The sequence below is a fragment of the Bactrocera neohumeralis genome, chromosome 6 (genome assembly GCF_024586455.1).
Source record: "Bactrocera neohumeralis isolate Rockhampton chromosome 6, APGP_CSIRO_Bneo_wtdbg2-racon-allhic-juicebox.fasta_v2, whole genome shotgun sequence".
Taxonomy (NCBI): Eukaryota; Metazoa; Arthropoda; class Insecta; order Diptera; family Tephritidae; genus Bactrocera; species Bactrocera neohumeralis.
In genome coordinates, this window is record NC_065923.1 from 12,733,104 (window position 1) to 12,758,485 (window position 25,382).

The window sequence follows — 25,382 nt, forward strand, 5'->3', positions numbered from 1 at the left end:
GAACTTTTCTTCAAATGTCTATCGCAACACGAAGCAAAAGTTCTATGTGAATTGCCAAGGCACATTTAATTAACTATACCAACATATAAAATAACGCATCATTACATAATTTAACTAAAATGTTACTACAAATGGTTAAATATTGAACCTTTCTAAAAAATTTACATATTTAATTATTCCCCCCTCTACTGAAAGTAGGGCATCACTGTTTTTGTATAAATTTATATGTTTGTGTTTTGTATTTGAAATGCATTCATAAATGTTTGTTTGATATTTTTTTGCAAAAGTGTAAAAATTTCACAACAAAATGTGGCTTTTAACAAATGTTGCAACCGGTAAGTTCATAAACACACTGTAGAGAAGTAAATATATTAAATTAAGGTTTCTAAATAGGTAATGCACTCATTGTCATCAATGAAAAGTCTAAATATGCTGTTGGCCGAGTTGGTGCAGATTTGGTGATATGCGACGACTCTTCCATTAGTCGTACACATGCCTTTCTTCATATAACGCAAAATATTACTATGGATAACGAAGATCAGAAATCCATAGAGTTATTAGAGCTTGAAGATGCTGGCTCTAAGTATGGTACCTTCCATAATGATGGCATTGAGAAAAATGTTGGTGCACCTAAACAAAAACGTATACCTTTATCAGAGGGAGATCGCATACGTTTTGGTGTTTTAAAGAGCATATGGTTGGTTTCAAAAATTACACCCATTGTTGCGGTATCGGCATTACCTGTTGAAATTACCAAACAACTACAACAATATATTCAAGTTCTTGGAGGCAGCATTTTAGCAGGCTGGAAGGATACATATACGCACTTAACTTTAGCAGAGATTAAACTCATCCCCAAGTTATTGCATGCCATAATAGATAAGAAGCCTATTGTAACTTGTGATTACTGGTGTAGTGTGGTGCAGGCTGCACGCCGTGGACGGCGATCGTTGCCTAATGCTGCATCGTATATTCCACCAAATCCTAGGAATTTAGATTTGAGCTATCGTGAGGAAAGAAAAAGCATTTTTAAGAATATAACATTTGTATTTTTAAATGCTCGTCATTTTAATATTTATGCTCCGATTGTGGAGAAGACCGGTGGTAAGAGCAAACATTTAAATGTAGGAATACAAAAATCATTTCTGGTCAGAAAAGATGTCGTTGTTATTCAATACGTGCCATCAACAGAGTCGCAAAGTTCACAGACCGTTAGTACCATCGAAGGTAAGAAAAAATAATTCATATGTATATATATAAATGGAAATTGGGTAATGAAACCTTCTTTTTTAAGATTATCTTAAACAACATTCTCGACGTACTGTACCTGAATATGAAATCGGTTTCGCAATTATACATTGCTCAACACAAATGTATTGCAATCCAAGCTACAAAGAAGCGGAAAACTTAGATTTTGAATCAGAATCAATTGAATCTGGTGTGTTGCAGAGTTCTGGTAAACAAACCGATTGCTCGAATCCTTTAGTAGGCGATGAAACAGAAGTGTTTATACCGGAAACTGATCACAAAAGCACAGCTAGTACACATTTGACAGATAAATCAGCTATTGAACTCCCTGCGACTGGAGCAGATCAAACCGATTCAGTAACAATAGAATCACAAACATTTGAACAAAAGGATTCATTGCCAAGTGATGTGGTGATGTCTTCGCTTCAAGTTACCGAAAGTGTACAAGAAGTTATTAAACGAAAGCGTACAAGAGGAATTCAACAAATTGTCGATAAAAATAATTCTGAAATGAATAGTGATGAAGATGATCTATTCAACTTTGCGGCTAAGAAGGTTCATTTAGAAGATAAAAGGACCTCACCAGTTAGGCGTGTAACGAGGCAACAAAGAAAATCGACAAGTTCACCACTTGACGAGAGTGCATCTACATCTGTTGCAGCCGCTGCAAAGGAAACCCCTAAATCCTGCAATAAGCAATTGCCTATTGCAATAAATAAAAGGTCAACTAGACGTACGATAATTAATATGTCTGGATTCCTAGAAAAGTCACAAGTGCCAAATTTAAATTTGCAGAAAACAGTTGCAGAGACTCACGATATACCGACTGACAAAGATAAGTCGAAGCACGGAACTAAACGCCCACGTATTGCTGTCTTAGATAACAGCGATGATGATGACTTATTTTGCTTTGGTGGAAAAAGTAATACAAAAGAAGAATCAAATCTTGCTAAACGAGCACGTGCTGATGATAATGTTGACGATTCAGAAGAGGATCTATTTAATTTTGGCGGTGATAAATCCGAAGGTCTTAATAATCGAAAAGAGGTTATAGACGTCGATTTAAATAAGCAATCACAAGCTCAAAAAAATAATTTAAAGTCAATAGTTATGCCAAAACCTAAACCATTGCCAGCGAAAATTTGCACGGCCAATTGGCTTGGAAGTTCATTAAGTGCTTTAAGTATCAAACCCGATCAAATGAAGGATGAAGTGGACGCGGGTATAAGAGAGAACAATGATTCAGGTGTAGAAGGTGATAGTAAAGAGAATGTTGAGCTTTGTAAAGGCGGATGCGTGGTGACTACGCTGGACGTAAGAACACAAAATCGAGAGAGCGAGTGGAGCAGAAATACGACTATTTCTCGAAAAGAGGATTCTAATGTAAATTCCACAACCAAAAACTATAAAAAGTTTGTTAAAGTAAGTGGCTTACTGTATAAAATATTTTATTACGCACATGTTTTAAACAAAAATTATTTGCAGAAATTTCGTCCACAAAATCATAAAGTGATTGCGACAATATCGTCCACTGTATGCGGTAAATTTGTTTGAAATATGTTTATATATATGTTATGAAATTTTGTTTACAATAAATTTTCTAAATATGCTTAAAGCTTTTTTGTGATCATTTGCTAGTAATTTCCTTTCGAATAGACGCGTCGCTCCAATCCACTCATGAGGCAATATATCTTTAGTTAAGCTCTGTTTTAGAGACTGTTTCCGTGATACATTTTCGCTTACAATAAAACGTTTCGTCGTTTCAACATTTGCTAATTCTACATCCGCATTGAAAGTTTTCGTTTGTGTTGAGGTATTGGTAGGTCTGCTCACCTCTGTGCCCACATCAATAGATTTTCGCACTTTCATTGGCTTCAAAGGTCGAACTACTATCTGCGGATTTGTTGTTGGAGTGTTTACGAAGGTACTCTCTGCATTAGGTACATCCAGTGTTTGGTTTTCTGCGAAATTTTCCAATTTTTCCGGCATATTTATATCATAGTGCACACTTTTTTCTGATAGTGGAAATTTCTCGCGCATCGGTCGCAACTGATTGTAAAGTGCAACACACTTATTACCCAACAATGCGCTCAAACTATATAGTTTTCCTAGCACTGCCAATAGAAGTATGATTGTATCCATAAAGAAGTTATTACGAATCAATTTGGCGAAGTATTCAGCAGCTTGTAGGCAACACTCGCGAATGCGCCCATACACACCATGAGTATTGAGTAAACGTATTAGCACATAATCGAAGTTATTTTGTGTTGGCATTTCTATCGTTTCGGCGGAGTTGAGCACGAAATCAGGCAGAGATCCGTGAAAAAGCTCAAGTTCCCGCGTGATATCAATGCGGAGCAATCGACATGTAGCAGCATTACATTTTGCAACCGCTCGAAAACCCATCATGCCATGAAATGAATTCTTTCGACGTGCCATTAATCTTCCCAACAGAGCAGATGCCTCGGCGAACTCTACTTCTTGAGGACGATGTCGTCGAAAATATTGCTGAATTGCCGTCTGCAAACGACGAACTGCAAAAAATTCCTTATTATTATAAGAATATTATAAAATGAGATTGTCGCATGGTTTACCACTTGGTGAATTCTTATTTGGAATAGTCACTGTGAGTTGAGGTGGCTTTTTTAATTCAAATTCGTTCCAAAGATCGGACATTTTTAAAATTAAGAAATATGTAAACAAGTTAATTTGTATAAAAGTCTTGAAACTACAAATCTACAAACTTATCAGCTGTGCTGGAGGACTGCAGGAATTATTCAGAGTTGCCTATTCATAATTAAAAATTATACACAAATCATTAACGTGCTGGTATATATTATAATATCTCCGAACAATAGCGTATTATAATTATATTACATTAAAAACAAATACGAATCTAACATTTGCGTTTAAAAATACTCTAATATACATATACATATATAATAGAGCATGGCAATTTTTGTGTGATAGTATATTTTTAGGATGAAAACATGATGTAAGCCAAAAGGTATTTCTGGTAACCTTTTCAACATATGCTGTACTGTCAAATAAATGTCACTGGTAAATTTCGATGTTGAAATGTGCAAATGTGTGTTTCTGTTTAATTTGCTGCTGTAATCAGGTATCGTGCACTTGATTCCAAAATAAGTTGATTGTACTCCCACTTCAACGAATGTGTTTTGTTCAATAATATTTATATATAGGCGCTATATTGATAAAAAACGCAGCAAAACAGGCAACACCCGAGCTTGATTGCAATATCGAACGAGTAGACCGTGTAAGTCTTTCACATACCACCGAAGTGATATTATGGCATTCGCCCAAAATTTAGTCAGGTGCACCATCAAAAGTGCCAGAAGCTTATCAAAAAATGCAAGTAACTTCAGCTTACTGCAAAGATGTATTAATCTTAAATCGATAACGAATCAACATTGTTTGCGAACATTTTCTGTTGGCACACAACTTCACCAAGAGTAAGTTACGTTTATGATTACATTACATATTTATTGTAATAAATATTGAATTTTGACTAGTGTGAACGTTACATTTTTACGCGCAAATGGCCAGAAAATACAAACAAAGGGAAAAGTTGGTGATACCTTATTGGATGTGGTGGTTAATAATCACATCGATTTGGACGGTTTTGGCGCATGTGAAGGCACACTAACCTGCTCCACATGTCATTTAATCTTCAAAACAGCAGATTTCGAGAAACTGCCAGATAAAGCTAGTGATGAAGAACTAGACATGTTGGACTTAGCTTATGAACTTACTGAAACTTCACGACTAGGTTGTCAAATAACTCTTACAAAGGATATGGATGGGCTGGTTGTAAGTGTGCCTGCAACAATAAATGACGCGCGCAGTGCGTAACCAAGGTTAAGCACTTGTTAAACTAATTGCACACTTGACGAAACAAATTAACTACACAAACATAGAAACATTTTTTATGTATATATAAATTTAATTGTAATATAGCATTGTGATAACATCAACAAAATGTGTTCGCCGCGTTTACGTCAAATAAATTGACGGATGGCCCGGATGTTGCTTGCATAAATGAATATAATATTTGTATATTAACCAATGCATATTGTTAAAGTCTCCGAATATACGTATGTATATATGTATGTACACTTATAAATAGTAGTTTAAATCTTTCCAATCCCAATGAAAACTAAACCAGTAAGAACAAAACAACGTAAGTGCAAACAAAAAATGTATAATAACTGCTTATTTTTATAAAATAAATATCTGCTTTAAGCGAAAATTAAAAAAAAATCGTTTGTTTTCTGCATTTTAACATTTATTACAGAGCATGGTGAATGATTTGCATTTTATTGAATATGCCTTTACTGTTCAGACGCATATCCCAAAAGCCCCTTTACTAAATTATTATTGCTTATTCATGTTATTATTGAAACCATTAGTATTTTTTGTTTTTCATTTTGCCTCCTACAAGTGGTATATAGGAAATTATGGTTAATTTGTACACAAATTGTAGTGCGTTATCAGGCGGAGATAGAGAAATTTGTAAGATAACATAATTTCAATATTGAAGCAAAATATCATACTGTAAAATGTCTCTGCGCTCGGCGGTTCTTATCAAAATTAAGTCTGAATAATTCAGTTAAATTTGCTAAAAAGGGGATCAATTATGTTGTAATTTATAAAAATAAGATAAACGATATTTTTCCTACAAGGCATGCATTAGGAAATCGCAACATCATTGTAAACAATAATCTTCAAATGAGAGCTTATCTAAATAAATTTAGTTGTTGTTCATACAATTTCTTAATCATGTATGTACATATACTGATTAAGAGATCTTCACTGCTACATTAGGGTGTGATTTATTATTAATAAATAAGTCTGGGCTCTGGAGTGCTTTATAATTTGCATACATATTGACATTGGAGTATATTTACGTAAATTGTGAATGTACATATACATACATACATGCATACATATGTTTGTTTGTGTGCATATGTTTATTGAGATTTTAATTGAAAATGAACATGCACATATGTATGTATGTATTACTTCCTTGTAAAAACAAATTAAGTTAATTGCTTATTTCTTACAGATTAGTTGTACATTAATAGTAATAAACAACAGTTTCTGATAGTAAACAAGTAAGAAGTTCTAAGTTCAGGTGAAATAAAACATTTGCTCACTGTGCCAGATTTTTCTTCTTCTTTACTGGCGCAGAAACCGCTTACGTGGTTATAGCCGAGTTAACAACAGCGCGCCAGTCGTTTCTCCTTTACGCAATGTGGCGCCAATTCGAGACACCAAGTGTAGCTAGGTCCTTCTCCCTCTGATCTCTCCAACGGAGTGAAGGACTTCCTCTTCCTCTGCTTCGACCGGCGGGTACTGCATCGAATACTCCCAAAGCTGGAGTGTTTTCATCCATTCGGAAGACATAATCTAGCCAGCCTAACCGCTGTTTCTTATTTCGCTGAACTATGTCAATGTCGTCGTATAACTCGTACAGGTCATCGTTTCAACGACTGCGATATTTGCCGCTATTAATGCGCTAAGGACCATAAATCTTTCGCAAAACCTTTGTCTAGAAAACGCGTATCGCCGACTCATCAGATGTTGCTGTCGTACATGCCTCTGCACCATATAGCAGGACGGGAATAATGAGTGACTTATAGAGTTCTTTGTTCGTTGAGAGAGGACTTTACTTGTCAATTGTCTACTCAGTCCGAAGTAGCACCTGTTGCCTAGAGTTATTCTGCGTTGGTTGAAGCTGATCTAAACAGTTCTAATTACAACCACGATCCATTCGAAGCACCTCCCATAGCTAGCCTGTGGATGGCGAGTAGTGAGCTTGTACTCACCTTCAAGCACAACCTTTTTTATGTTCGTGTGAAGCTTAACATCGATATGTCATTTATTGTGTGTTTGGCAACTGTTTCTTAGTGACGCGAAAAGTTTGTCTGCCGACTTGTACCATGGGAAGAAAACATTGATTTAGGAGCGCCTTGAAATTTTGTGTTTCCAATGGAATCTCGGCTAAGTAGTCGTTGACAATGTTATAGAAGTGTTTTGAGGATCTACTTTGGCACGACACGAGTATTTGAGTGAAAAGAAGTATTCAGAAAGAGTTCTGAAGTCATCGAAAAATTGTCTCATGCGAGTCATCCATCCACATCTGTTGTTGTTGTAACCGCAAAATTCTGCCGAGTTGACAGTCCTTGACTGGATAAAAAATCCGTGTCCATTCCGGTTACGTAGAAGCGACTGTCTTGGGAACGGTAAGGAAAAAGATAAATAACAGTACTTGAAAGTCGGCGTAATGGCATCAGGAAATAGCAGGTGATCTCAGAATCTCTTATGGATCGACTCAACACATTTTTTGCTGATTTCGGTATGAAGCTTGGACTCGCATATCATCCATTTTCTGTTAATGACGATAATATCGAAAAAGTTAATGAAACTCGACACATTTGAGTTACGGTTTTGGGTATGCAGCGTGTCAATGCTAAATTCGTATCAAAAGCCCCGAATCTTTTGCAAAACCGATATCTACTAGATATTGCAAAAGGGATGGTGAAGAGACGTGGGTCTAGTTAGATTAAATAAGATAAGTAAGTGAGGCCTAGTTTCTATTGTGCCCTCTCCTAAGTCACAACGTCGCAACTAGCACCAGCACATTGATAAGTTCAAGTATACTGCTAGGTGTTATTGAGGAGATGTGATTACTATTTGGAAACATGGATTCAAGTGCCTTAATCCTGCGCCGACAGACTGCTGTTCAGTTCATTAGTACGTGTTCTGGTGTTTCAGACTCTAAGTCGCAGAACCGGCAATTCGCACAAGAAGCTAGGCCCATATTAATTAAGTGCTTATTGAGCTCACAGTGGGTCTAGTGATAGGCGCTCCTAAAATGAGCCGAAAACGAAAAGAAAGCAAAATTTGCTGAGGGCTCTGAAGGCCATCACAGCCGAGGCTTATAACAAGTGTTTGAAGGCGGTAATAAAGATTTGTATTAAAATACAGTATAATCCGAATATAACGACCTCGCTTACAGCGTCCGACCGCTTTTAGCGACGTAAACGCAACTTAAAGTTTCGTTTTAATACAAATTTTTGAAAAAAACATTGCTTAAAGCGTCACCGTTTTTAGCGACATACCGGCTTTAGCGACGTAATTTCACGAAATTTTAAGATAAGTTTACTGGTTATAACGACGACGCATGCTTTTTTATTAAGAATGAATGTCGCCGATCAGTTGCGGAATCAATAACGGTAAAGTACGGTACACTGTATTTATGTCTTTCGCTAGTACATACATATGTTGATAATATGTATGTATACATAATTTGAATTGGAATAAATTTTATTTTTACTGAAAACGGTTTTTTAATAGCAAAAAAAAAAAAATATTCCAGCGTACTACAGTTAGTATGAAAACACTAGAAGAAGGGTAAAAGTAAAAAAAAAAAAAATCTCTAAATTCTGTTTGAACGTCGACCGGTTACAACGACATATTTTCATCGGTCCCTTGAATGTCGTTATAACCGGATTCTACTGTACGTGAAAAATACATAGGTTTTTTGTCAGTCCGGGATAAATTGGATCAGATGGCATATCTTCAATAGGATCAACGTAATAAAAGCAAAAACAGCAACATATTCATGTCAAATACAAATTTATTCAGGTCTATTAAATAAAAATAATTTAATATATACACAAGTTGCTACGTTAACTTATTTGTAAGATTTTTTGTTTTGTTTTTGCTCTTCTCTCCTCTCCTCTCTTTTCTTTTTTCACTTATGTCTTTTCTATTTCGTATCGTATAATTCATCAATTGCTGATTAATATTTATATATTTATATTTTATTTTAAAATTGAACCTTAGGTTAAACGACTGATTTGAGCTGGAGCATCGTACCCACGTACGTCACACCCCAGGCGTTGAGTCGAAATTATTCAAGCATTTATTAGGGAAGCCTAACAACATAATATTAAAGAGACTGTGTCTTCAAAAAGTGTTTATTTCACGCGTTTCGTACAATATGTAGATAGAATAAATAAATAAATTAAATAAATTAGAAGCAGTGAAATATATATAAATTAGGTTCGTCGGATTTGGTGATGGGATGAAGAATAGGCCGCAACGAGTTTACACCCATCCCAATTTGCATGTTCGATTTGGTTTCCGCTTCCGCTGACAGTCGTGCAAATGGAAACAGGTGTGATCGTGATTGCGTCCACGTACCATACACACACACGTATGGACGATCTCCAAAAGGAACGTTTTAGCGGTTATCTCAATTTGTTTACCGTTCGATTGTGCACATTTGTGTGTATGGTTTAGCTTTTTTTATGTGGTTTGATGTTATTTGATGTGTGATGACAAATATCGTTTCTGTATAAGCGTCAGTTCGTCTGCTACAACCACTTCCGACTGGCAACCCGACCGTCTTTCTTTACTTTGGGCAGTGTGAGTGATAGCAGACAGTGGTTGTGGTTGAATTTTTCGCTTTGGGCATCGAACATTTTCCTCAATTAGTTAACATACGCCATGGAGGCACCTTTCCGATCGAAATGCCGTACTCGCACGAAGAGGAATGCAGCGACTAGAGATGCTACTGCTAGCACCAACAACAACATTACTAGGCCACCGACGAAGCTCGGCACTGACATACAAATCGTTTCAGGATCAGCTGATCGTGCCGATTGTATGACTACGGTCTCATTGTTGGAGTTATTGTTGAGCGCAAAATTGACATCGCCAGGCGCCACCACTTGAATGGTTCGGCTTGTATTTACGTCGGTCATCTCCTGCGTATCGCGTTTGTAGATACGTGGTTTCACCACAATATCTATAGTATCACGTCGTCTGCGTACGCCACGCAAATCGTCAAGTCCTTCAACCGAACGTGGACGTCCACCTAGTGACACTAGATTACCACCCTCGATATCGTCTTTACGCTTCACAGTACTATAGAGACCAGGTTGACCAGGTAATGGTGGTGGTGGCATATGCAACTCGTTAGCGCTTTGTGGTGTCGCTTGTGAGCTTTGTAATCCAGCTTCGGGTGTGGTGACGCCGGCAGTTTGTGCTTGAGGTGAAGGCACTACATCGGGTTGATTTTCAGAGTAGGCACCGGTGGCATCAGCAGCTTGGTGACGTGGATCTGGATAGGCGGCTGGTGGCAGACCACCTAATTGGTAATCGTTGCGATCATATGGTTCTGGTGCGCCATATTCTGCCGAGAGCGCATTATTGCCAATTTGTGGTACACCGTATTCACCACCTGGCAGTCCCGGTCCACACTTGGGTTCGGGGCAGTTGTAACGGCATACTTGTATTACGCACTGGAAGTGTACATTCATGGAGTCGGGGAATTTGAATGCTTGGAAGTAAGCGAAACTGACAACCGACGCTGATGGGCCGAAATTCTTAATTTTCTGGAATTTGCTCATAATCTTTGGACGTACAACACAACCATTTTGATCGACCAATTGTATGGGTGCACGTTTGCCATCGTGAGCAACACAGTTGCGTACCAACATATCGAATTTGTTCTCATCGTCTTTAATAGCCAAAACCATAGTCATAGTCTGTCCTATTTTCACAATGCCTGATACTTCAGAAGCCCATGGACCTTTGCCTACTTGAATTTGCATCCAACACTGTAGATTATCGCCGAGGAAATTGGCAGTAACCGCATGCAGCATATCAACTTGGAATGGACGGAATGTGACGGCCTTTTCGTAAAAATCGTACCATGTGCAACGCAATTTTCTGGCCTGATCCCACACCTCTTGCACATAAGGATCGTATTGTATGATAATCGTATTCTCCACATAACTACCCGAAGGCGTTGGCGCACCATAACCGGCCGCATTGTGATTAGCCGAACTTGTCATGCCGCAACTATTCAGGAAGATCTCAAAAGTGGCGCTCAGATGACCAGTACCTGGTTTTAAGTGCACACAGTGTGGATCGCTATAGAAGCCCTTCGAAAAGATCATACCATAGAAGGGGCGATCAAATTCGATGTTAACACGCATGTGTGTCTTTTCGCATTGCACTTGCAAATGTTTGATTTGCGGACTATCATTGGTGGCGGAGAGTGGCCAGGCTTCGTCGGAGATTTCATTGCTTACACCGGCCGGTACTGGTCCTTGCTGAGCGCCGTAGACAGGCGATGGTGCAGGTGGGCCGTAAACGGATCTATGTTCCAGTGGTAAGGATGCTGAATCGACGTGTGGTCCCTCGCAGACAACGTCCTAAGTGAAGTAAAAAGAAAATAAATATTAAGTAGTGATTATAAGTTAGTTAGTTAAGATAGAGGCAATGGAAAAGAGCAATAATTTATTGCTAAGCTGGAGAATTTGTTGGGAAAAATCAAATTGAGCTCATGAGCCCTCAAGCGTTTGGCTTTAATCACTACCAGTCTTATCCTCCAGTTCGAAAGTGCACTTAAGAGATCAAAATTTATCTCTCGAGAACCCAGCGCTATAACAAACTTATTAAAAGACTATCAGACCCGTCATGAACTTAATTATATACTGTATTATATCACGAAAAACAATTGCGAAATTTTTGTCGTTATTGAAACAATTTTAAACCCTGAACAGGGCTTTCCTTTTCTGCAGCTCATATGATGCAAATGCCGTTATCGATCGAATCACTATAGTATATATATAGCTTCCATATAAACTGAACGATCAAGAACCAGTCTTTGTATGTACAGATTTTTTATGTCCTTAAAAGCGGGAGGCAGTAGATATAGTGGTTGCCGGAAAGCGACTGAATATAACCTAAGTTCCAGGCCACAAGGGCGTAGCAAGTGCAGAGAAGCAAGCTTGGGAGAGACGCTGAACCACCTTCATTTCTTATGTCCGGCCTTATCTAGAACATGGTTTAGATTTCTATGAGCTTCACAGTTCAAGGGACTGGAGGAAGTATCAGAGTCTCTACTAAACTTGGAAAACAACGACTTGTACGACGTAAACTTCAGCTCGTATTAATAACAAACCTCCATATGGCTTTACAAAAGACCTGTAGGTCTACACACGTTTGGGTTGAAAGCCAGCCAACGTAACCTAACCTAACCTTATCCAAGACAACGCTACCGAAAAATATTTGATATCGCACGACTATTGCATATAACTGACATATAAAGTGATCGATCAAAATGAAGTACTTTTTTATTTGCGAAATATATTTAGCTCCGGTGCCTTATTTTTTAATTGATAATTATTAAACATTTTTATTTTTTTATTATTTTGGTTTCACTTTCTTCAATAGTTCTTAAGTCTATTCCAAATTATAATTTATCAAAGATAAAAAAAAGCTGTGCTTTGATCTATTCCTCTATTTTATTACTTGCCTCGTTCGGAAATTACTGTTTTTATACTCTCGCAACAAGTTGCTAAGGAGAGTATTATAGTTTTGTTCACATAACGGTTGTTTGTAAGTCCTAAAACTAAAAGAGTCAGATATGGGGTTATATATACAAAAGTGATCAGGGTGACGAGTAGAGATGAAATCCGGATGTCTGTCTGTCCGTCCGTCTGTCCGTCCGTCCGTGCAAGCTGTAACTCGAGGAAAAATTGAGATATCATGATGAAACTTGGTACACGTATTTCTTGGCTCCATAATTAAGCTCGAAGATGGGCAATCGGCCCACTGCCACGCCTACAAAATGGCGGAAACCGAAAACCTATAAAGTGTCATAACTAAGCCATAAATAAATATATTAAAGTAAAATTTGGCACAAAGGATCGCATTAAGGAGGGGCATATTTGATAATTTTTTTGAAATTTGGGCGTATATGTTTTTTGTACATATCTCGGAAACTACTATAGCTATGTCAAGAAACTTGATCAGATTGTTTTCTTCAGGCATTTCCATATACAGTTCAAAAATGGAAGAAAACGGATAATAACCACGCCCACCTCCCATACAAAGGTTATGTTGAAAATCACTAAAAGTGCGTTAACGGACTAACAAAAAACGTCAGAAACACTAAATTTTACGGAAGAAATTGCAGAAGGCAACAATGTAATCCCAGGCGTTTTTAAAAATTGCAAATGGGCGTGGCCTCGCCCACTTATGGACAAAAACCATATCTCAAACTAACTGAACACATGAAATTAGGTATATAATATTTTCAAACACCTGATGACATGTATAAAATATAAGTGAAATCGGTTCACAACCACGTTTTTTCCAATATAACAATATTTTGAATTCCATCTGATGCCTTTTCTGTATAATACGAGTACATACATTAGGAACCAATGATGATAGCGGAATAAAACTTTACAAAAATACGGTATTTCAAAAATATGTAAATGACGTATAATGAAATCTCGATTATCACTTTATCATGTTCGGTGACACCCGAACTTAGCCCTTCCTTACTTGTTGCTCTTGGGTTTCTTTAACAAGGTATGCAAAATACAATTTCCTTCTTATAGTATAGTATCCATGTTTTATGGAAAATCATCAATAAAAGTTCTGAAAGGGGTTTAAGACCCACATATAGTAATCTAATGCCTCATTTGATGATTTATTTGTATAAAAAATCTCCTTAATCAGTATAACTTGTATATATGTAGCTTGGTCTCTATAGAATTAAAAAATATGCATACATAAATATGTAATTGGATTAACAATTGTTGGCAAATCTTATGAAAATTATTTAATGCAAGGCATTTACAATGCAAATTCATATGATTAAGCTGTTGTGGCAGCGTTGACAGCCGTTGAAAGCAACTCATTGCACAAATAGCGAATTTGAATGTTTCAAAGGGAAATATTCGGAGCGAATACACGTCAACTTTTCGACAAAATCATTATGGTTGCGTAACCATGTGTATATATGTATATGTATTAATGTATTTATTTATGTACATACATACATATGTTGAAGAAGTGTAATTCATAAATCAAATTTTGCTGACTGTGAAAATGGATATAATTTTTTGATTAAATCACCATAACATCGAAACACATTAAAACGCAAGCATATATATATGTACATACAAATACATACATATGTATATACATGTTAATACCATAGGTACACATCTCACACTTTTAGCTCAGCATTTTGGTGTTACTTTGGGGCAAATTCGCTACACCTCGCTGACGAAAAAGTTACAAAACACCAAAAGAAAACAAAAAAGCTATGACTTCCACACAACGTCACATACATTTAGCCCAAACTTTAGGTGCACAAAGGCGCTGTAATCGCCTTTTTCGGTTGCATAACAGCCAACGAAACGAAAAGCTTCAAGCTACACTAATTTTGCTGCGTTGGATTTTAAATACGCCATAAATAAAAACGATTTTAAGTGCATTGGTATGTTTGTATGTGTATGTGTGTGTACGCAGCTGCGTTTTGTAGGCTTCTGGTAATCTTCCTACCGAGAAAACAGATTAACGAACGCTTGCGAGCTGTTTTTTGTGGGTACAACAATCAACAAATTAAAGCGAAAGAGGCGAACACCGACAAAAATAACGCGGTGTAAAAACCCGAAAGGTATTTTTGTCATACCAGTATGTATATATGTATGTATGCAACTAAAAGTAAACATTAGGGTGGGTTGATGCTTTGTAATATGAGTATAACAAAATTGTCAAATTTTTGGTATCCACAGCTACTCTAATCTTAATCAGCTATGAAAATATTGGGTGTCCCACAGCTACCTAGCTAAAATATCCAGCAACAACAATTTTATAAAAATTAAGCGTATTTTTTCTAATCTCTTTTCAATGCTTTATTAAACTACAAATTTAAATATTTTTTTTATATTGAAAAATTCGTAGAATTAAGTTTTAACCACATTTTATTGATGGTATTAATGTGTTAATTTCAACGACGACCCACCTTAGTACACAAAAGTATTATACAACATTTACTTCAGCCCTTTTTGGCTATCCCGCGAAGAGTTAATGCCCAAAAAATACGGTTATGGTGGCGATTCGAAGTGACTGACGCTGAGACTACAACAACAAAACATGTTGTTCATTGTTGTTTTGACTGTGAAAATTTCCGCCGAACATTTTGTTAAGAAATCGTTTACAATTTTACTGGAATGTACGAATGAAGCGGATGTTGTGACTTTTGCATCTTGGCTTAAACACATACATATTTATATACTTACGGGCATTTGGGCACATACGTATGTGGGCACAAGTGAGTCGCACATAAAATACCTTGTCATTTTGGTGTGGTATGGGTGCGCATAAACTGTGGCTGGCGTTACAAATTTTCGGTCTTAATGTCGGAATGTTAAAATCGAAAGTTGTTTAGAGCGAAAAAGCGCTTTAAAGATAATTGAAAAAACAAAGCGAAGAAAGATGAAAATTTATGAGAAAAAAGCCGAAATAATGGAAGCTGTGAGTTCAGTTGTGCTTCGGTGTGAGTTTCGAAAGTCAAATTCGGCAGAACTCGTTACATAAGCATACGAATCCAATAAATACACACGTGAGTGTATGCATATGCATAAAAATGCACCTAATTTGCGTAAATGGAAAGTATTATTGGAACCAAAATGATGATCGCTTTAATATTCAACAAATTTTGTAGGTTTTCGAATAAACTTCTCAGGCAGATGAGAGTTTGGATGTTTAAGTAAGACAATGTGTTGTTGTTGTTGCAACGGCAGAATTGACGGAATAAAAAATCCAGATCCATTCCGGTTACGTAGATCCGACTGTCGTGAGTTCATATCAGTGTGGTCGTCCTAAGGGAAATAATAGAAGTGGTAAGAGGCACCTTGGAATAACAAAAATTACATTTAAATCTACTAAGCCATTTTTTGCAGTTCGTTTGCCTCTTCTATGAATCCGCAATGAAGGACAAGTTCATTGTTATATCATTAAGTACTTACATATTTACTTTTAAAAAGTGTGACAAGCTGAATCGATTAAGCCAAGTCTGTCTGTATATACACGAGCTAGTCCTGCAGTTTTTGAGATATCCATCTGAAATTATGCATACATAATTTTCTCACAAAGAAGCTGGTGATTTGTCGGAACTGTCGTTATTGGAACACTATAACATACAGCTATCATACAAAATGAACGATCAAAATCAAGTTCGTGTAGGGAAAAGTATATTTATTTGACAAGATACCTTCCAAAACTTGGCATGGAAGATTCTCCAAGGCAGCGCTACAATTTTCGAACAAAAGATCGAAATCGAAATTTTGCTACCGTTATAAACTTTCCGATAAAAAAATTCTTTTTAATTAGCGAAGACTGTTATAAAATGCATTGACCATGAAAAATACTAACACAACAACAACAAACTTAGTAGAATGGCTTATAAGTGCAGAAGCGCAGATACCAACCGTAATGCACCGCGGCAAATAACTGATCGGGCTCTAATACCATCATAAATCAATGAACCTTGTGAAAGCAAACAGAAAATTTCTTAAATTTATGAATTTCTGAATTTCCGCTTGCGTGCCTAAATTATAATTAGCAAATTAAGAACACAAAAACATACATATATACATACATACACACATACAAATGCACATATATGCTGGTGCATGTAAATATATACAATAAAGTTGCAAGCTGAGCGGAGCTACTGAAAGAGTCTGAGCTCGGCTTGTGATTAATAAAGCGCGAAAAATATCTGCAGAAGAAAGTCAAAACTTGTAAAAATTAGAGCATAACTGCGCTGTGGCGCTAAGCAACTCAACGAATCAACGAATGGCAAAACCGGCAAGTGATGTATGCGAATTTCCACATGCCTTTGTCTGCACATACAAAATGGTATTGTGTGTATGAATACATTTGCAGCATGAAAAATTAAATAAAACTTAATAAAAAGAAATCAAATAAATAAATATTACCACGAGCGTAAATATAAGCTTTCTTGTATTTGTGTGTTACCAATTAGAATAATAATTGCTCACAAAGCGATTTTCGTGTCTACTGAATTACAGATGAACTCTTTGCATATTTATGGATAGCTATTGAGCACCTATTACTTTAATCTTCTATATTCTTTACTGCTTATTTGCATACGAGCATGCACACACACGTATGTATATATATGATAATATATCACAGAACAAACTCATTTTGCAGCTTCTAGCATTTCCGTTATTCTTGGCTATTTGACGGCGTTGAAACATATAGAAAAACGAACTTATTTGCATTCGAACATTATGAAACACGGCATACTTGCGTATATATGTATGTATATACATATGTACAAATGTGTATCTTCGCATTGGCCATAAGCAACAATCTCTGTTTGCCACTACAGTATAACTTACCCTAATGTACATAGGTAGTTAAGTGTGTAAGACTGTACTTCTGCTTACACAGCAGATTGCTTGATTGAAAAGATGAATAAAGCCGATGACCTCTAGTGACCAAACAATTAAATTTGACACAGACTGACTAGTCTATTTAAACTGCGCGCTAACCGAAGCTGAAGATTTCAACATCTGTTGTTGTTGTTTTTGTTGTAGGCATACTACTCGTCTCTCACATATTTTTGGCATAGGATCTCAATATCTCTTACGGAAGCTTGTCAATGATAGACTCGTACCAAAATACCTGAATCTTTTGCAAAACTGACCTCGAGTAGCGGTCGCAAAAGAGATGCTTGACAACTTAGGCCTTAAATTCATCAAACACAACTTTAATGGAGACGAGAAGTGAGTTTATGAATATGACGTCGAAATTGTCCAACAACTTAGCAAATGGCACTCCAAAAATTAATCGAAACCGAATAAACCAAAATTGTCTGAAGTTACCGAATGTCATTGGTCCGAGTATTTTGGCATATGGTGCTTCGATGGAGAAGGATAAAGTAGATGGGCATATTCAGGCAGTCTACTTTTCTCGTGTTCTTTTATTTTTTTATTGCGCTAGCAACATATAGCAAGCAATAAATCCTATATTGAACTCTTAAAGCCTATTTGATTATTGTTTTTAGGAAAAATTGATTTCGAGGATTTTCAAATATTAATTGTTTTCATAATTTTTGGTTCCAACTTCAAATGTTTTCTTTGAATTGTCATCGGTTATCTAAATGTATTAATAAATATTATACTCACCTTAGCTATGAACACTAAACAGAATAAAGTTGCGAGCACAGAAGGCCGCAATTGTCGCCCCATTTTGTTGGTTTTACTGTGTTTTGGTTTTGTTAAGATTTATTATAATTTTTAGGTGTAATTGTAGGCTTTGTTCAAATTTTAGCTGTACTTCTCCGACATGCACATATACCCGACTGCGAGGCGGAAGGAAACCACCGCACCGTTTAAAGAGTTAACTGAAATGAGAAATAAGCAAGAAATGTTAATAATAATGTTATAATTCAAATAATTTATTTTTAAAGTAAATAAAATGAAAAGTAAGCTACTAATATAGGTACAGATAAAGATGTTCAAGAAATAAGTTTCGAGATTATTACATAAAAATAATTTTTTTAAATATGAGCAAAATTTTAGTTAGTTTTTGTTATTCCGAAACAATAGCATATAGAGAGAGAAAGGTCTGGAAATCTTACAACGGTAGAGTAATATTTAAAAGAGAGGCTTTTTGAAATATAAACAACGCAGATTCCAAATTGGATAAAGTGTTATGTGCAAGAAAGAAAAGGTGATGCAAAAAAAGTATATTTTTTATTGGATTCAAAATATTTTTAAATATCCAAAATAATAGCTGAGTTGCTAAGTTCACATTTTTAATTTTTTTGGTTAAGATAAGACTTGCTCATTTACGCTTCTACTAAAAAACTTTAACTAAAATAATAAATATTAACAACCCTCTTTTTTCATATATTCATAAGTACCATATATCCCAGCTAAATTTTTATATGGATGTATACATATACAGGTATGTTTACCATACATATAAAATATGTAATCAATTGCGAATATTTTTCTTAGCTGAAATCACGATTTGCGGTTTGGCATTCACATTGTGAATACGTTGAAAAATTTACCGTTGCACAAATCAAATGCGCATTGTAGCGACAAAGTGAGAGCACTATGGACCACTTTCTATTTTCACTACAAAAACAATACAATGTACGAGTATGTATGTATAAGTATGCAGCGTATTCTATGGCCTTCGACTAACTGAATGGTAGACGACTTAAGCTAAATACAACAAACAAAACACGAACTGAGCAATTTAGTTTGTAGGCAATTGATAACACAAACAAGCCAGTCGCTGGCACATGCATACTTACATACACATACATACATGCATATTGAACGCTCGTGAAGGCAAGAGTGTCTGTGAATAGATGCTGAGATAAGGTCTCAACAATGTAACACTCACAACAACAAAAGAAAAAAATTAGCCACTGGCTTAGGAACATCTTTCACAAATTTTTTGGATACGAAATCTTTGATATTCTGCCTTTGGGAAGCAATTACCCGATGCATCTCGCATGTAAACATTAACGCCAACGCGAATGTCAAGAAGAGCTTGAATGGATGAGCTTACACATCACGTTGCATAGCTGACGCATTAATGAGCGTTGACTTGTTGTGGGTATGCGTGGATCACTATAAGCCCTATGCGTGTGTATATAAGTATGTATGTATGTAGATACAAAATTTTATATACAAAAATAAAGTTAATTAGGCACCAAGAAGCTTGTTTTGTCATCAACATCAAATTCATGCCGTATCACCCTAAATGTAGGCAACATCTTTTGCCAAATTACGGATATTCTATCGAAGTAACGGCCTAATTTTTCAAAAATCGTAATGTTATCGATGTTGTAGGCGCAGTTATAGTTGTGATTTGTTATGTTTAGTTTTCGATTTTCTCTCTGCTATGAATTGTTAACTAATCTTTGCCCTCTGCTATTTTTCATAGTGTTTTAAAATAAAATAGCGATTATAATTATGTGTTGGCTTTTTTAAATGTCGTCTTGAATAATGCAAGAAAGGCATTTTATGACGTCTGATGAAATTTCAAGCGGTGGTTGTCCTTTTTAGCATAGTTTGTAATATTTTCGAAATTTTTTTTTTTTTAATGATCACATTACAGCTTCTAATCAAATATGACTCGGTCTAGTCCTTTTAAACTGCGCGCGCAAAGTTAAGAATATTTTCTTATAAAATATATATATGTATATAGATTGATATGTACAACCTTTTTTTTATTTTTTTGATCGTGAGAAGTTTGATTTTTATGTTTTTGTTTCTAATGGCTTTCCATTGACTGAAGAGAAGCAATATTAAAGTTTCGTATTAAAATACTTTTTGATAAGTCCGGGTCAATTTTTAACAGATAGTATATGCTACGGTTTCCTGGTAAAAACAAAAAATCTAGTTCAAAATTAGCATAGTCTTCGATTTCGACATAAAGCGTCTCATTATTCTTGTTTCTTGAATTGCTGAAACAGCTTTTAATTCCAAAAGGTAAAAGATCTGAACAAATGGTAATTCGTTAATTTAATTTCTATGGCAAAACATTCAAATTAGTTACACTGTGCAACAAAAAAAATGTTTTGTTTGAAAAATGGTACTAACGCTCACGAAATGGTCGTGTTTGCGTTGAGTTTAAATTTAACATTTATTATTATTTATTGTTGTTATTACATACAAACAACACAAAAACTCACTTTTAGCAATCAATCATATATATACATATATTTGTATATATTTTAGTAATTATAATTTTATTGTTTTCACTTCACATTTGAGTATTAAGCGGCATTTACTTATTAATAAAACAAGCGGTATTTTCTTTTTTCTGACAACACGTGACACAGAGTAATCAAATCTAATCAAATCAACATTTTATTGTATGTTACAGGTATGTGTGTGCACAAATAATGGCAATCCGTCCGCTAAGCGCGTGCAACATGCCACGACAACGACGACACAATGCTAACAGTCACGGAATGACTAACTGGATACGCACAGTTAGTTACGGCTACAGGCTACAACTCTACCCACTGACCGACCGACCGACCGACCGACCGATCCGATGCGATATTGAACTAGCGATGCTGCGTACGCGAGCAAAATAAAACACGAAGAAAATTCAATAAATCTGTAGCAAATGCAGATGTGCAACTGAAGGCGCTTAAATATACACGAGTATATACAAATCTACGTAATATATGCATGTAAATACGAAGACGAATGAAAAAGCGCAGTAAGACACGAAAGAAGATGCATGTAAATAGAAAAGAAAAAAATAAATGAAATTCATAAAAGAAGCATATGCCGCAAAGCTTACTTGGCCCCGAGCCACATATAGCACTTCTTATACGCAACGCCAAACATACATACCGTTAATGATAACTAGCCATGTATTTAAATATGCATTTTTGAGTATGTGTGTGCAACTGAATTTATTTAAATATAATTTTTTATATTATAATGTACGTGTGTGTGTGCGTGTTGTGCATGCTGAGTGAGAGGAATGTCACTTTCCACTTGCGAAAATCGGTGAGATGCGACGCATCTGCTTTGGCCAACCAGCTAGTCAGCCGGTTGCAGATTCATCGCGCCACTAGTGGGTAGCCTATGTGTGTCGTACATGGCGTATGGGTAATGTTGTGCCAACCTGTTTTGTACATGTGTGTATTAGACACTCATATATGTATGCCATTGTCAACAAAATAAATAAAGAAAGTCAAAAAATTGTAAAAAGCAAACTATGCGCGAATTCAACCACATACATACACAAGCAAATATATACATATATTCGAACATAACTGCTTTCGGCAGGCGCACTTTTATTATATTTTTGTTTTTATTTTTTGTGGTTTATGGTTTTTCTTTTTTACAAACTTTTAGCAACGAAAGCTGTTGTTTATTCATTCACCTTTTGGTTGTTCATTTGAAAGGAAATTTAATTACCGCGACCATTTGGTGGTCAGCCGGCGCGCATGTGTTTATGTTGGAATTGTTTTGTAGCAGCAATGACCGACCGGCATGCGGCTAATACATCGAGAAGCATGCGCAGTGAGTTATGTGTCATTATGTTTCATTTATGTTCAATAGTTACGCTTGTATGCCTTGCAACATAAAAGTTTAATGTCAACATTAAAACCAGATGCTAACTTTTTTAGAATAACGAAAGAGAATTATAGAAATAAGTTTTAGGTAAGTAGTAGTAGCACGGTGCAAAGAAAAACTAAGAGATCAAGACGATCCCTCACTCACTCGCACAGATTTCTACTTTATGAACATTTTTTTTATGTTTCACAAATATTAAGGGAGAACTATGTGGCTAACATGACAAAATTTTTTTTTTATGATTATAAGCTCGTGTAATTAATAAAGAATCATTTGTATCAATATTTTTGTGCCGCGGTGTACTACAAAAATCGCTATAACAGTGCTGTAAGATCGTCGTGTTAGCATCAGCAAGATAGGAGAGGATCTCAACATCTCTTGTTGATCAACTCAATACAGTTTGATTAATATTTTGGACTGGCTAATTAAATTAAGGGATAACTTGGGTATCCTCCGACCTTTTTTCAACAATTTTTTTCTCATAAAAAATCTAATAAAATATTAGAATTTTTTATTGTTACAAATATACTCCATTAACAAAAAATTCTGAAATTTTTGGAAAAAAATATTTTAAACTCGGCCATTGCGACGCCATTTCCGATGACCCCGCGGAAAAAGATGCGCCCGCGTTGACAGGATAACTCCTTACAGAATAATTAAAAGGAAAAAAAGTGCTTTAGTTAAACATTTAGCTTAGAACTTGGACGAAGGTATAAAAAAAATAAAAATTGGAATTTTAGCAGATCTTTGCAAAAATTAACATTTCAGTGAAAATTTTGCGACCTTCTTTTTTCAAATAGTTGTAATCGAGAAAAAATCCTTCCTCCAAGTTTTTAAGAATTGTATCTTATAGATCTGTGTAAAATTTCATGAATATCGGTTGATTGGTTCTTGAGTTGGCAATCTCGTATTGGCTTAATAAATCATTTTAAAGACGACATTAAAATTTTGTATTAAATTACGTGAAAATGTAGAAATTATGTGTCCGGGTCAAATTTGAGCAGATAGGATAAGGCTCTGTTTACCGACGGGAGGTTTTCTTTATATCTCCCACAGCTTTAAATTTTGAGTGCAATATTTTTCGTTCTGGTGATTTAAATATTATTGTAGAATAGGAGGATACTCAATAAACAATCTAGAATTGGCAACATTTTATTTTTAAAACTCTGCTTAACGGACCGTATTATAACTATGAGAATGTAGGCGCCTCATTACAGAGCCTGTCTTTTTAGATAATATACATATATACATATGTATTTGAATTATATTAAAGTGATATATAAAATAATCAAAGTAAGCCCCTTCTTGGCTACCAAAAATTTACAGATAATGCTATCAAAAGTTAATTCGTATGCAAAATTACTTGAAGAGTGAGAAAAAATGAACAAAATCCGGGTAATGTACTCTTACAAGCAGACAATGTCATTCTACATTTACGCTCAAACATATCTACATGAACATAAGTAGATGTACATACATTTAGTAAATCATGTGAATACTCATAACCAGTTCCCTAGGAGCGACATCTTCAAATGATAACCAAATACCACAAGCATACTGACAAGCATACACACACATGCACATACATATATGTTCGCTTGATGAGGCCACTGAGACACCAGCTGTTGGCGCTGTTGAGCAACTGTGCTAGTAACCTACTGAAATGGTAAACAGTACAAGTAGCCGACGAACTCGGCAAGTAATGTGACTGACTGACCACATTGCGGCTGGCGTCTGTGCCTTTGAAGACTTGGTGTGATGATTGCAAAGCTTGTAATGAGTGTAATTATGCTCAATGTTGTGGACAGCGTTTTCGTTTTTTTCGATAGTTACACCTTTATGATGCGCTATACTGCTAATTTCTACTGATGTATATTCGTTTAAGTAATTTATGAGGGCGCATGAAAAAATTTAGTTCATTTAAATGTCACTTTTTGTCTGAAACGTATTGAGGCTATGTAGTATGTTTTAAAGTAGCATCTGTAAATACATTTTTGTAAATGCTTCGTTCGAGTTATTTGTTATTGTTATTCCATATTTTAGATCACATACCTCCAGGTTTGAGATCCTCAGTTATGCCTTAAATTCACTTTTGTCATTTCTTTAATTAAAGAGAGATCGAAAGCAAACTTTAAACACGTTTTAAATAGAAAGGGTTGTTATCAGCCAAGCTGGGTATTGAGCGCTTTTCTGAGGTGCAAAGCGGGATGAAACCGTCACAAAAATCATTCTATCATGCTTGTGAAACAGTAATACAATTTAACTAATTATTATATTTACATATATAACTTTTATATTTATTATAATGGTTTGTCAAAAAAGTCTTGCGGTATTTTTATTGAAAAGCGCGTTTTTTTATTCGTCGCATCGAATGCTATGAATTTTTGAAAGACTCATTTCACAGCTCTTGACACGATGTTTGATTGATTGTGCGTTTCTTTTAAGTCGTTCGTGAGTTATCGTCGCAAACATGGCCAAAATAAAGAGAAAATATGGCATATTTTACAGTACTACACGATAAAGGGAAAACGTCTGAAACCATAAAATTGTGCAGTTTATGGAAACGTATACAGTTTCCATTTCCATCTGCACAACGATGGTTTCAACGTTTTCGTTCTGGTGTAGAGGTACTGGAAGATGCGCCACGCTCTTTATTTTGTCGTCCAAAATTGCGATAAAATCGCATGAACGACGAAAAGAACCGACAATCAATCAAACATCGTGTTAAGAGCGTGAAATTAGTCATCAAAAATTCATTTCCCGATGCGACAATAAAAAAAAACTTTCAATAAAAATACCGCAAGACTTTTTTGACAATCCATTATTTATATAACTTTTATATTTATTATATATCTATTTGAAACATATCAAGGCACCTCAAGCAGCTTTTAGTCTTACATTTGAAAATCCATTCAATTAAATAAATAATTTATTATATTAAATTTTTATAAATTTGTTAAATTTTTCTGTTAATTATTCTTTGAGAAAAAATATTTTAAATTTAATTATTATTTTTTTATATTTCCAGCTAATATTTGTATTATTTTTTTATTTGTATGCATTAACAAACTATTTTCGCTAAGCCACTAACTAGCAGCTGCCACACAATCTGTCAGATGTGGCACTTAA

General features: G+C 35.5%; 4 protein-coding genes across 5 annotated transcripts in view; 2 read left to right on the plus strand and 2 right to left on the minus strand.

Moving 5' to 3' along the window:
• Positions 1 to 243: 243 nt before the first annotated feature.
• On the plus strand, positions 244 to 2,863 carry LOC126761715 (nibrin). Its single transcript, XM_050478083.1, has 4 exons — positions 244 to 335; positions 394 to 1,227; positions 1,295 to 2,670; positions 2,734 to 2,863. The coding sequence occupies exons 1-4, from the start codon at positions 308 to 310 to the stop codon at positions 2,800 to 2,802; spliced, it is 2,307 nt and encodes a 768-aa protein (XP_050334040.1). The 5' UTR covers positions 244 to 307; the 3' UTR covers positions 2,803 to 2,863.
• LOC126761716 (uncharacterized) lies at positions 2,662 to 4,097 on the minus strand. Its single transcript, XM_050478084.1, has 2 exons — positions 3,843 to 4,097; positions 2,662 to 3,782 (listed from the first exon to the last, which is right to left on the minus strand). The coding sequence occupies exons 1-2, from the start codon at positions 3,922 to 3,924 to the stop codon at positions 2,821 to 2,823; spliced, it is 1,044 nt and encodes a 347-aa protein (XP_050334041.1). The 5' UTR covers positions 3,925 to 4,097; the 3' UTR covers positions 2,662 to 2,820.
• Positions 4,098 to 4,332: 235 nt separating this feature from the next.
• On the plus strand, positions 4,333 to 5,392 carry LOC126762177 (adrenodoxin-like protein 2, mitochondrial). The gene is made up of 2 exons (XM_050478722.1): positions 4,333 to 4,721; positions 4,782 to 5,392. Exons 1-2 carry the CDS (start codon positions 4,558 to 4,560, stop codon positions 5,119 to 5,121), a joined length of 504 nt encoding a protein of 167 aa, XP_050334679.1. The 5' UTR covers positions 4,333 to 4,557; the 3' UTR covers positions 5,122 to 5,392.
• A 3,501-nt stretch (positions 5,393 to 8,893) lies between these two features.
• The window catches only part of LOC126761932 (cuticlin-4), a 35,099-nt gene continuing 18,610 nt past the window's right edge, over positions 8,894 to 25,382 (minus strand). The window contains exons 1-3 of one of the 2 annotated variants that reach the window (XM_050478368.1): positions 20,846 to 21,114; positions 18,315 to 18,532; positions 8,894 to 11,501 (exon numbers count right to left, since the gene is read on the minus strand). In XM_050478368.1, coding sequence (XP_050334325.1) covers positions 9,771 to 11,501; positions 18,315 to 18,377 — 1,794 coding nt within the window. In that variant the 5' untranslated portion in view covers positions 18,378 to 18,532; positions 20,846 to 21,114 and the 3' untranslated portion in view covers positions 8,894 to 9,770. Of the gene's footprint in view, positions 11,502 to 18,314; positions 18,533 to 20,845; positions 21,115 to 25,382 lie in introns of those variants that run through there. The other variant, XM_050478367.1, reaches the window with a different exon arrangement.

What these genes read in the sequence shown, in the direction of transcription:
- LOC126761715 (XM_050478083.1), top strand. Translation starts at nt 308, where the DNA reads ATGTGGCTTTTAACAAATGTTGCAACCG. An exon ending in GACCGTTAGTACCATCGAAG is followed by an intron (nt 1,228 to 1,294) that starts GTAAGAAAAAAT and finishes TTCTTTTTTAAG; the next exon opens with ATTATCTTAAACAACATTCT. An exon ending in ACTATAAAAAGTTTGTTAAA is followed by an intron (nt 2,671 to 2,733) that starts GTAAGTGGCTTA and finishes AATTATTTGCAG; the next exon opens with AAATTTCGTCCACAAAATCA.
- LOC126761716 (XM_050478084.1), bottom strand. Translation starts at nt 3,924, where the DNA reads ATGTCCGATCTTTGGAACGAATTTGAATTAAAAAAGCCACCTCAACTC. An exon ending in AAATAAGAATTCACCAAGTG is followed by an intron (nt 3,783 to 3,842) that starts GTAAACCATGCG and finishes AATTTTTTGCAG; the next exon opens with TTCGTCGTTTGCAGACGGCA.
- LOC126762177 (XM_050478722.1), top strand. Translation starts at nt 4,558, where the DNA reads ATGGCATTCGCCCAAAATTTAGTCAGGTGCACCATCAAAAGTGCCAGA. An exon ending in GGCACACAACTTCACCAAGA is followed by an intron (nt 4,722 to 4,781) that starts GTAAGTTACGTT and finishes AATTTTGACTAG; the next exon opens with TGTGAACGTTACATTTTTAC.